Genomic DNA, 12598 nt, shown 5'->3' with positions numbered 1-12598 from the left:
TAAGAGTGAATTTTATGTTATTGACATAAGCATGGATAACAAAAATCTGAAACATACATAAAGTATAAGACTTGTTTAAACTGAAATTTGGAAGCAGACAAACTGGATTCTGAAATAACCCTTACTGATTTTTCTGACATTGCCGCTAAGTGGCTTCAGGCGTGTCCGACTCTGTGCGACCCCATAGATGGCAGCCCACTAGGCTCCCCCATCCCTGGGATTCTCCAGGCAAGAACACTGGAGTGGGTTGCCATTTCCTTCTCCAATGCATGAAAGTGAAAAGTGAAAGTGAAGTCGCTCAGTCATGTCCGACTCCTAGAGACCCCATGGACTGCAGCCTACCAGGCTCCTCTGTCCATGGGATTTTCCAGGCAAGAGTACTGGAGTGGGTTGCCATTGCCTTTTCTGACATTGGAAGTTCCTTAACTTTTTTGAGGCTCATTTCCCCCATCTGTAAAATGGGCATAATATCTATCTTCTAAGGTATCAGAAGTAAGTGAGATAATTTTTGCATAGTGTTTAGAACATATTAAGACCTCAGTAAATAGTTGTGGCTATTTATATTTCTCATTCAGCAGTTTCAGGTTTGGTAACTGATGAAAATATGCAGATGTGAAATACCGATTTCAAATTTAAATCCTACCACATAATATAAATGTGTTAATTTTAGGTTGGAACTAAAATGCATTAACTATTATACAACTGTTGCTGCTGATCAGTGTATAGTTTTCTGGACACCAAGAAATTCTCTATGGCATTTTAAGAGGAAATCCTAACAGTTAGACTGACCCAACCACTTTTTAAGTTGTAAGACTGAAAGGAATTTGTTTTCCAAGAGACTCCTCCTTAGTGTTCATCCTGAACCCAGCAAACTGAACTGGTGATGCTAAGAAAATGAACCGTATGCTCCTTTTAAAAAATCTCTTTAACTGACAGCGTAGTCTACAGAAACTCAACATCATAAAAAACTTTAATTTATTTGGCTACTTTCCCTAATTTGTTAGATGCAATCCACTCTGGTTCAAAACTAGAAACCCGTGCAAGTCTTGCAGCATGGTTAATCACAGTTTCTCTTAATATTATAAGATAGATAGAGTGTCTCAGTCCAAAATTTACATGTCATTTAAATTTAGATTTCAACTTAAGAATAAATTGATGGATGATAAATTTTAGGAATTCCAACATATTAAATGTTTAGTGCATTTGAAATTTATTTTTAAGACGGTATTGCTCTTAAAAATATTTTGAAAGTTTGCACATTGTATATAGTGCTTTTAAATGCTATATCTTCTAAAACTTTACTCCAAATGTTATTTTCTTTTTCCAGTTATTCATGGGATCATATAATGCAGGATATAGCTATATTTGCCAGACTGTGGATTATTCTGATAATGTTCATGAAGTCAGAGTAAGTACATTAAAAATACTGCTAATCAGTAGAAGTTGGTTTAATTTTGTAGTCTCTAGTCTGTAAAAAAGCATGCTTTAATGTAGTGGTAAAACTATAGTGAGATTGTTTTGAGTCAATAAAACTACTTTTTAAAAAATATACATAATTTAAAATCCATTTCCTTCCCCCATTATCTTTCATTTGGTGATTTGAGAGTGAATATGTGTTGGACTACTGAAATGCAATACTCAAAAGAAAATAATAATACTAATAGTTCCATGTTTAGTATAAAGATTATATTTTAGATTTTTGGTTTTGGGGGTCAAGAATAGAAACTCTTGAAGTTGAATTCATTTGTTAAGCAAGTATGAGGAAGACAAATATAAATGATTTAATGTTTAGTAAATTAGGCATAGCACAGCTTGTATAGGTATAAACCCAGTTTTTATCTATATTTGAGAAAAATAGACTAGTAATACAGTGTTATCATATTGTACTTTGTAGTCACCTACATCAGTAAAACTGCCATTTTACTCAAGTGAAGAAACAATAAATTATCTTACTTTGTTAAGTACTTATTGAACACCTCTTGTATACTGTGTTCATATTAAACATATGTGTCCATAACATATGTTAATTATGTGTGTGTTTTATGTTAGATATAATATATGTAGTAATAATATAATGTGTAGTAGCTGGCCCTGAAAAAAATAGCTCTTTAGCATTGGGGTTCAACAATATAAACACCAGTATTCATCAAGACCCAAGACTAAATTGCTTTAATGTATTTATGATTTTATGTCTCTGTCTTCATTTCCCCATTAGAAGACTTAACACGCTGATGAAAAATCACCCCTTTTGGTTGTCATGTTGGTTTTATTCATTCAACAAATGTGTATTGAACATCAGCTATATACAGATAGTGCGATGGTACTGGGGACCCAAGTGGGAAGGCAGACAGGGTCCAGCCTTTGTGGAGCTGACCTTCCAGCAGAGGTGGGAGAGGCAGGCATGCAAACAGAAGGTTAGCCAGGAACTCAGACCTGAGACTGCCTGAGGGGAGCCCCTTTGTTGAGGTTTGTTGCTAGAGAACCTTCTGGTTGGAGCAGTGGACCACGACTGGTCTTGCTGGCATCTGGAGAGAGAAAAGGAAACGTGTCGGCCTTGCTTTCTCTGAGGAGTGAGCTTAGATAAACCCTTCGGGCCAAACAGCATGTTAACATTTGGGGGATAAAGGTTTTAAAATACCACTCTGGCCATTGTGTGCCTGCCCTCCTGGCATGCGTAAATTGATCAGTTCTTTTGAAATGTAGCTGCTGTGAGACCTGAAATCTAGGAGGAGAAAGGACAAGAGTGGCAGCAGATTGTATTTGAACATTTCTTCCCTCTCGGCTATTCTGAGATGTGGCAGAATAAGTGTTTTACTCAGAGCCTCATCTTTGTATCCGTTGTTATGTAGCTAAGAAGGATCTTTTCACTTTGATGAAGCTCTTCAGTTCCCTGGTGGCTCAGATGCAAGAGAATCTGCCTGCAAGGCAGCAGACTTGGGTTTGATTGCTGGGTCGGCAGATCCCCTGGAGAAGGCAGTGGCTACCCATTCCAGTATTCTTGCCCTGAGAATTCCATGGACAGAGGAGCCTGCCGGGCTGCAGTCCATGGGGTCGCAAAGAGTCAGACACTACTCAGCGATTAGCACTTTCACAAACTAGAGAGGATTGTTAATTACTGTTTATGAATCATTGCTGATTTAGAGTGCCAAATAAGAGGGAAAATAAGACATGACCTCTTCTCTTCATACTCTGTTGCTAAGTCATGTCCAAGTCCACAGACTGTATCTCACCAGGCTCCTCTGTCCATGGAATTCTCCATGCAAGAATACTGGAGTGGGTTGCTGTTTCTTGCTCCAGGGTATCTTCCCGACCCAGGGATCAAACCTATGTCTCCTTCATTGGCAGGTGGATTCTTTACTGCTGAGCCACCTGCGAAGCCCCTTACTGCACCAAAATGTTGCGCTTTAAAATACTAACATAATACTGAATATTAAGTATAGTGTTGCTATCAGTAGTTCCCTATTTCAAGTTTGTTTTCACACAACTTTTATCATTTTCAACAATGTTATTATGCAAACAGACTCAGTAAATAATTCTCAGTTTGTAGATACAAGACATTATTTTTTTCTTTGGCTGTTCTCTCTTTTCCTTGCCTGCACTTTCAAATCGTAATTTTGTTTTTCAAAAGCGAACAGCCAAACCCAAACAAACACAAACCCATGGCATCCAACAGGTGCTCTTATCGAATGAAGAAAGACCCTATCAGCTCTGAGGAGCCTAAGCCTTCCTGTGAATGCGTCTGCCACACTGCTGGCACACAGGTTCACCATCAGATTTCAGTTTGTGCCGCGGCCTTTGCTGTTGGTATATAGGGCGGATACCATAGAAAATGCTTGACACAAGAAAGGTGAATCTAGATTCCTATTGTAGTGGGAGTCTTGTGAAGTGTTTTAAAATGCATATACCCAGGTCACCTCTCACTGGATCCTTGGATCCTTAATCTCAGCGTGTAATGTAATCTTTCTGCACCATCTGGTGTCTTAATTAGAGCCCAGGAAAAGAAAAGACTTACTCATGTAAGCAGGATTATATTTATGACCTAGGAAATATTTGTTGCGTGTGGGTGTTTATTGCAGTTTATCATTTTAAAAATTTCACTGCCTAATAAAAAATAATGTGGTTAAGTATTTTGTTGCACATGTTGAAGTGAGAAAGAGAGACCAGTTGCCACTCAGTCATACTTGCAAGAATCTCTGAGGCTGGAATATAGGCTAGGCATGAGCAACTGAAATACCTTTATAGAGGAAATATCTCAGCTTCTCTACCACATTGAAAATCATAGCAGTTGAAAGCGTTCACAGCATTGCAATCAGCAGGTTGGTACCCATGACATCCAGCTATGAAACAGACTGAAAATTTTCTCTGAACTGTTGGCATAGTGTAGATATAGATTTGGACTCTTTTATTTCCCATCACTTTCCCCATGAAAAGACGCCTAAGTTTCACACCCACTTAAACAAAAATGATTCTATGTCTCATACATTTTGTGCAGTAAAAATTGCTTAAGACTTAACTTTAGTAGACAGCCATGTGATAGTATCATTCTGGTGTTTATAAAATGCTCTCCCTTTCTTTCTGCAGATAGCTGCTGCTCTGTGGTGGTACTTTATATCTAAAGGAATTGAGTATTTGGACACGGTGTTTTTTATCCTGAGGAAGAAAAACAACCAAGTCTCTTTCCTCCACGTGTATCATCACTGTACCATGTTCACGTTGTGGTGGATTGGAATTAAGTGGGTTGCAGGAGGACAGGGTGAGCATCTTCAGGACTGTGTCCCCGTGCACTGAATTATATAAATGTGTCGGGTGGAAAGTGGTGAGGATTTGGCTTGGTATAACGGCAGCCCACTCCAGTTTTCTTGCCTGGAGGATTCCATGGACAGAGGAGCCTGGCAGTCTACAGTCCATGAGATCGCAAAGAGGAGGCTCATGACTGAGAAACTAACATACACACACAAGAATAACTTAATTCCAGGCTTAATTATTCCTGTGTTAATGTCACTGTAAAGAAATTTGAAGGAAGTAGAGCTTTAGCTGTTTATCTGTGACTACTTTCACACCTAAAGATTTACCCCAGAGATTAGCATAAATGAATCCCAAGTGTAGCAAACAGTATTTTGAGAGGGAGCAATTCTAGTGGTTCTGATCCAGAGGATACCAAGATAGAACTTCTCCATCTGAAGGTTCTTTCTCTTCTCCAAGCCCAGAGCCCACTCTTGCTCTCAAACAAGCCCCAGTGCACCTACTGCTTCTTACTCAAAGGAAATTGTATGTAGCCTTCTCAGTATTGAAGAGCATCTGAACTCACAGTTTGGCCAAGATCTACCTCCAGCTTTTCAGATGCCTGTACATTGGAGATAATTCACAGCACTGAGCTGGAAACAGACCATTCCTCTGATGGGAACCCAGGGTACAAGTCATACTGCAGTTCACCTTGCTACTTTGCGTTTAAACTATTTAGAAATCTAAGAGGCGAGTACTGTCTTGTTGTAGCTGTGTGTATCGGCACATGGAAAGACAGTAATGACGGATTCACAAATCCACTTTAAACCATCATGTGTACCCTGGCTCTTATCCCCCAAAAGCAACAGAATGAAAAATAATATTGGCAGTGTTAGCACCTGCTTAAGTACATTAGGGCCTACTTGAGCCACTTGGGAAGTCCTTTGCCTTTGAAGAACACCCATTTTTATTTATATGGTAAAAGCCGGAGTCTTAAACTTTAAAAATATTTGGCATGATCTGAAGAGAAGGCTTGTCCGTTAGAACTATTTTACAACTTTTATTTCTCATCTATACTCCGTATTAAATGTTGGAAAATAATGTAGATTGATTTATTTTACGTTCAAATGGTTTATCACCTAAATAAAGATTTCTGTGTCTTGTAATTACCTCTTTTTCTAAAGCATTTTTTGGAGCCCAGATGAATTCCTTCATCCATGTGATTATGTACTCATACTATGGGTTAGCTGCCTTCGGCCCGTGGATTCAGAAATATCTCTGGTGGAAGCGATACCTGACCATGCTGCAGCTGGTGAGTTCTCAACTAAAGCACTGAGAATGTCCAGCTCTCATTCCCTGTGGAGGGCTGAGTTACTTTCAACCACTCGATGTTACCAGACTGGCTTTCTCTGTGCTCCAGCGATAGGCGTTGAGGCTGTCTGGCTCTCAACCACCTGTTCATAGGCTGAGTGTTCACAGACTCTTGCTTTCTAAATGTCCCTGAAAGACCAGATGCAGGTCCTGTCTGTCTAATAGGAATGTCCTTTAAACATCTCTGTGAAATGGGTGAGTAAAGATCTAGGCATGTCACAAAATGCATACTCGTTTATGATTAGTATTCAGTTCAGTTCAGTTCAGTTCAGTCGCTCAGTCGTGTCCGACTCTTTGCGACCCCATGAATCGCAGCACGCCAGGCCTCCCTGTCCATCACCAACTCCCAGAGTTCACTCAGACTCACGTCCATCGAGTCGGTGATTAGTGTTAGGTAGTTAGACTAGGAAACAGAAGTCCAAAATGGTGGTGACCCTGCAAAAACAGAATAAAGGAAGCTCTGCTGCTGAGTCGCCTCAGTCGTGTCGACTCTATGCCCCCAGAGACGGCAGCCCACCAGGCTCCCCCGCCCCTGGGATTCTCCAGGCAAGAGCACTGGAGTGGGTTGCCACTTCCTTCCCCAATGCAGGAAAGTGAAAAGTGAAAGTGAAGTCGCTCAGTCATGTCCGACTCTTAGCGACCCCATGGACTACCGCCCACCAGGCTCCTCCATCCATGGGATTCTCCAGGCAAGAGTACTGGAGTGGGGTGCCATTGCCTTCTCCAAAGGAAGGTCTGAGGACCTCGTAAAACAAACAGCACTCTTGGCTAGCCCAGTTTGCATAGGGCAGGCCCGGGGGACGGAAAAACATATAAAAAGAGGAGCCAAAGGGCTCTCCCCGCCCCGCCCCCCCACCCCTGTCGCTGGGGCGTTCTCTTCGCGTCTTTGGGTCGACGTGCTCTCATGCCTCGAGGATGGATTTTCCTGCTATTATCTAAATAAAATAGAGCTGTAACATGGAGCTGTAACACTGATTTGTCTAAGAGCTATAACACGGTCCGTTTGAGCCCTGAGAGCTAGAACATGGTCTGTCCAAGACCCGAGAGCTGTGACACGCCAAGTGCTTTAATGTCCGTCACTCCAAATCTTTGTTGCGGACGAGACAGAACCGAGGAGCATATACTCACCTGACAATTAGAAAAATAACTTCTTAGTTTTTTTCCACTTAAAATGTTATTATTACCTCTCTTCATTCTTCTCTTAAATAAACTTTCTGTTTTTTTACTCCCATTTTTCCGTCCTTGTGAACAGATCCTATACATTTAGAATAGGAAGGTTGTAGAGAAGTCACAGAGCCAGCGAAGGGGTCGGGTAAAGGATGGGACCAAGGGGAACTCCCCTGGAGGCCCAGTGGTTAGGGCTCCATGCTCCTCCTGCAGAGGGGGTGAGTTTGATCCCTGGTCAGGGAACTAAGGTCCCATATGCAGCACTGTGTGGCCAAAAAATAAATAAGTTAAAGGACCAAGGATCAAAGAACTCTTAATTTCCTAACACACAATCCTTAGGGAGCAGAGCTTGGTATACTCAAATGCTCATCTTCAGAGGAGACAGTTCGCAGCACCAACCCCTAGTAGGACTTCTGGAAGCATCTGGGTGACTCAGTGCAACCTTCAGAGCTAAAGCACCAGCCCAGTAATCAAACCGGAAATCCAAAACCAACCTGGTAGCTATGCTTCAAGCCTTGGAATTTATTATAATTTGCTTTAATCATAGCATGTGTGCAATTTTATCAGTGGAATCACATTTGGAAATATCATTCGTCTCTGTTTTAAGTTGCCAAACAACAGGCTACCCAAACAGGAAGCACAGCTTTTGGGGAGTGCTGGGTGTGCAGGATTCATCTGTAAGTAAAATGCTGCCGGAAGCTTCCTCCAGTTTTTGTGTAACCTGTTTACGCAGTTTGTGTGATTTGTTCCTCTCAGTTAGTAGTAAATGGGCCCAGGAAAATGAGGAAAGGACAGAAATCACGTGAACTGTTGTTATCTACTTTGCGGGAAGACTGCACCTGATTCTCCTTGAGCAGTGCCCCGCTCAGTCACCCCCCCAGACACACCCTTTTCCAGCGATGCAGGTTCTAAGAATCATTGTGAAATCAAAAGTCCCTAAAACTTGGATTTTGCCATGGGAAACTTAAAGTTTTTTAGTGTGATACAAATTTGGAGCTATACATGGGGTAAACTTTAAAAATAATATTTAATATAATAATACTGATAATACTATCCTTAAAGGAGAAGCTGCAATTGCCCATTTTAAATAGGGTGTTAATTTTGTGAAGGGTAGTGTATTTCCAAGGCAGAAGTTCTCACAGCAGTAAATCTTGTATGTTAACCCTGTAAAAAATTAAGTGTTGTTTAACCCCATGAAATTCATGAATTCTTATATTGAGAACCATCCTCTCCTTTTATACTTATTATCAAATATCTACTAAGTTTTACTAAGAATCTTAGTTTTTAAAGGATTGTGTTAATTCAATTTTTAGATTTTTAATTAATTTTAAAATGTATATTTACCTGTCTCCTATAAGAAACAGATAATGAACTATTTTGATAAACTCATTTTTAAAAGTATATGTACCAGCTTGCTAACAACTTTGTGGAAAGAAATCAATATATTTGGGAGGAAAACAAAAACTAAAGAGCCTTCACTAATTCCCTCTCATTAGACAATGTTATTCAGCATTATCCAAAAAATAATCCTCAGGGTCCAGATACCAGGCCAGTCAGTCAGTCAGTTCAGTCACTCAGTCGTGTCCGACTCTTTGCAACCCCATGAATTGCAGCACGCCAGGCCTCCCTGTCCATCACCAACTCCCGGAGTTCACTCAGATTCACGTCCGTCGAGTCCGTGATGCCATCCAGCCATCTCATCCTCTGTTGTCCCCTTCTCCTCCTGCTCCCAATCCCTCCCAGCATCAGAGTCTTTTCCAATGAGTCAACTCTTTGCATGAGGTGGCCAAAGTACTGGAGTTTCAGCTTTAGCATTGTTCCTTCCAAAGAAATCCCAGGATTGATCTCCTTCAGAATAGACTGGTTGGATCTCCTTGCAGTCCAAGGGACTCTCAAGGGTCTTCTCCAACACCACACTTCAGAAGCATCAATTCTTCGGCACTCAGCCTTCTTCACAGTCCAACTGTCACATCCATACATGACCACAGGAAAAACCATAGCCTTGACTACACGGACCTTAGTTGGCAAAGTAATGTCTCTGCTTTTGAATATGCTGTCTAGGTTGGTCATAACTTTTCTTCCAGGGAGTAAGCGTCTTTTAATTTCATGGCTGCAGTCACCATCTGCAGTGATTTTGGAGCCCAAAAAGATAAAGTCTGACACTATTTCCACTGTTTCTCCATCTATTTCCCATGAAGTGATAGGACCAGATGCCATGATCTTCGTTTTCTGGACGTTGAGCTTTAAGCCAACTTTTTCGCTCTCCTCTTTCACTTTCATCAAGAGGCTTTTGAGTTCCTCTTCACTTTCTGCCATAAGAGTGGTATCATCTGCATATCTGAGGTTATTGATATTTCTCCCGGCAATCTTGATTCCGGCTTGTGTTTCTTCCAGTCCAGTGTTTCTCATGATGTACTCTGCATAGAAGTTAAATAAGCAGGGTGACAATATACCGCCTTGATGTACTCCTTTTCCTATTTGGAACCAGTCTGTTGTTCCATGTCCAGTTCTAACTGTTGCTTCCTGACCTGCACACAGATTTCTCAAGAGGCAGGTTAGGTGGTCTGGTATTAATCATGGGGATCAGTGCGGAGCCCTGCCCTCAGGTGGTACTCGAGGGGAGAGATGGACAGTCCAGAAGTCAGCAGATGCAAAAGACATAATTCCTATGAAACAGAAAACCAGCACAAGCCAGACCCCTTTGGTTAAAGGGATGGAGGGCCCCATTGGGTGGGGGTACTTGGGTCTTAGCAGGAAGCCCCCGTTGAGGACGTGGCTCTGAGAGGCGGCCCGCGGGAGAAGCAGCCAGGGAAGGGGCCGGGGCCTGCGCGCTGCTCGCTGCCCGCAGTGAGCGCCTGTGCTGTTGTGTTTTCCAGGTGCAGTTCCACGTGACCATCGGGCACACAGCGCTGTCCCTTTACACCGACTGCCCCTTCCCCAAATGGATGCACTGGGCTCTCATTGCCTACGCGATCAGCTTCATATTCCTCTTCCTTAACTTCTATGTGCGGACGTACAAAGAGCCTAAGAAAGCAAAACCTGGAAAAACAGCGGCGAATGGTATTTCAGCAAATGGTGTGAGCAAATCCGAAAACCACCTAGTGGTAGAAAATGGCAAGAAGCAGAAAAATGGAAAAGCGAAAGGAGAGTAAAACGAACTGGGCCTTACCTGGTGTTGACAGTGAGGAAGTTCCCACTTCGTTTAAGATTTCAGGGAAAACAGAAGCAAATGAGGGTTTGAGGGTGGGGAGCAAAAAGGCAAATGTGCTCTATGTATTATTAGTAACCTTTAGATTGAGTAAAGTGTTAAATACAACACCCAGATGTTTTATTTATGAAGTTTTTATTTTAAACATTTTTTTTATTAGCCTTGATGTTGTCAGACCAAAGCAATCATCACGTGACTTTGGAGGCCCTTCCCCTGCGCCCCTCCCCTGCATTCACGTCCAACAGTGCATAAGATTTTTCATTTCTCTTCATCCTTCAGTTTGATGATCACAGAAACACGGTCTTTATGCATTTTTTTTTTTTTTTTAGCTAAATTGCAACTTATATACTGATGAAAATCAGTTCCCCTATCTTTTCTGGTCCCAAACTGGAAATGCAGATATTTTAAAACGTGCACATTTGAATTCATTTGCTGACTGGAATGATCAAATCTCTCCACCTGTAGTCCGAAGATACCCTTTTGGTTGGAATTAAATTTTTAAAATCTGATGATCTTTGTAGACGCTTAGAGGCTTTATGATGATGGTGTTGGTGAAAATAGAATTACAGTGAAATCCTGTCCAGTGGCTCAAAGTTCACTGTGACCTGCAGCACAAATCACTGTGGGAAACAATTTTGTGATGAAAAGGCAGCCTTTCAATACTCCTGTTACTACTAGGTATATATTATGAAAATTAAGATTACTGTCTGATTGGAACATGAAACAACTCATGTGTCTACTAGTAACATCATAAAATAGTTACATTTATGTGCTGTTAGAAGAGAGTATGTTGATTTTATCAGGCTTTCCTTGTTTTGATTTGTGGCTGTTACTGATTTTTCATATGTGGAAATATACCTACCTCTTCTGTTGGAAAGAACATTTAAAATTAAATAAATTTTAATTAAAAAATCAAGGAGTCCTCTAATGTAAATTTTAATACTAACTTTCAAATTCACTAACTTTTTTTTTTTTTTTTTACAAATATCGCACAGCAAGCTTTTTTGTGCAATTATCCTTCTCTTTCAATGTGTTTAATTTTGGAGTGATATTTTTCTGTGACAGAGTTGCAAGATCTTATTTGTAACTAGATATGAAGTATAAACCCGTTTTGGTGCAATATTCTTGACTCCTTGGTGCTAAAGATCATTAAATTCAATGCTTGATTGTTACACGGTGTTAATTGCTAAGACATAAAGTGAGTAAAAGTGAGAGTAGTCAGAACCAGAAAATTAAATTTGCTCTTTACCAATGAAGTATTTCATGTAATGTAAAAACACAACTGGAAATTCACTAGGAAGGAACTTGTACTGTGTCTTATTACATAGGTTAAATTGCTAGAGGATATTGCACAGGGATCTTGTGACCAAAATTTAAAAGGCATGAGCATTTCTACGTATCTTTAACATATCAAAACTGCATGTGCAGGATGTAATGCTGTTTGTGCAGACTATTTCAGAATACTTTGTAAACTATGAAATATTTATTGTGCATTCAAATTACACACTCCCCCCCCCCCAACCTCTGCTTCAAGGCATGCAGACATGAGAACTACAGAAAATTTGCAGCACGTAATAGTTTGATCTAGGAGGATTCAATACTTTTGTTTTTACCGCTCAGCTTGTAATGACTAGAGATTTGTGAATCTTTGTGAACATTCTGTACTGGTTCCCTAGAGCTATTCATTCCCTGCCACCTGATTTCAGCACAATAAATACACTACTGCTGTGGGAAAAATGATTTTTTTGGCTACTCAGTTTATTATCATATAAATCTTCTAGACATTTATTTATTTAATCCAGTTGTTAATATTCTAAATTATTCCCTGCTGCCAATTTCTAATGTAGAAAAGAAACGAAACTGGAACTTGGGTGTCAATAATTTCTGGCAAAAAGCTTATTTTTTTATGGTAGCATGTTTTTACTTTAAAACTTAGATGTTTCTTTGAAAGAAATTTTGGATTCTGACATATTTTGTGAATTCTTACATTTGTCATTTCAAATGTAAGCTTTTTTTTTTTTGAAGAAACTTAATTTTATATTGGAGTGTAGTTGACTAACAATGTATTGATTTCAGGTGTACAGTGAAGAGATTCAGTTACGCATATCCATGTATCTATTCTTTACCAAA

At 40.3% G+C, this 12598-nt stretch overlaps 1 protein-coding gene across 1 annotated transcript in view; it reads left to right on the top strand.

Moving 5' to 3' along the window:
* Nucleotides 1-12208, top strand: part of ELOVL4 (ELOVL fatty acid elongase 4) — a 41104-nt gene extending 28896 nt beyond the window's left edge. The window contains exons 3-6 of the mRNA XM_018052902.1: nucleotides 1328-1408; nucleotides 4582-4753; nucleotides 5907-6034; nucleotides 10137-12208. Of these exons, the coding sequence (XP_017908391.1) occupies nucleotides 1328-1408; nucleotides 4582-4753; nucleotides 5907-6034; nucleotides 10137-10412 (657 nt within the window). The 3' untranslated portion in view covers nucleotides 10413-12208. The remainder of the gene's footprint in view (nucleotides 1-1327; nucleotides 1409-4581; nucleotides 4754-5906; nucleotides 6035-10136) is intronic.

This window comes from Capra hircus, chromosome 9 (assembly GCF_001704415.2).
Source record: "Capra hircus breed San Clemente chromosome 9, ASM170441v1, whole genome shotgun sequence".
In the NCBI taxonomy this organism is placed as follows: domain Eukaryota; kingdom Metazoa; phylum Chordata; class Mammalia; order Artiodactyla; family Bovidae; genus Capra; species Capra hircus.
Note: the sequence above shows the minus strand (reverse complement) of the source record. Positions and strands in the feature narration are given on the sequence as shown.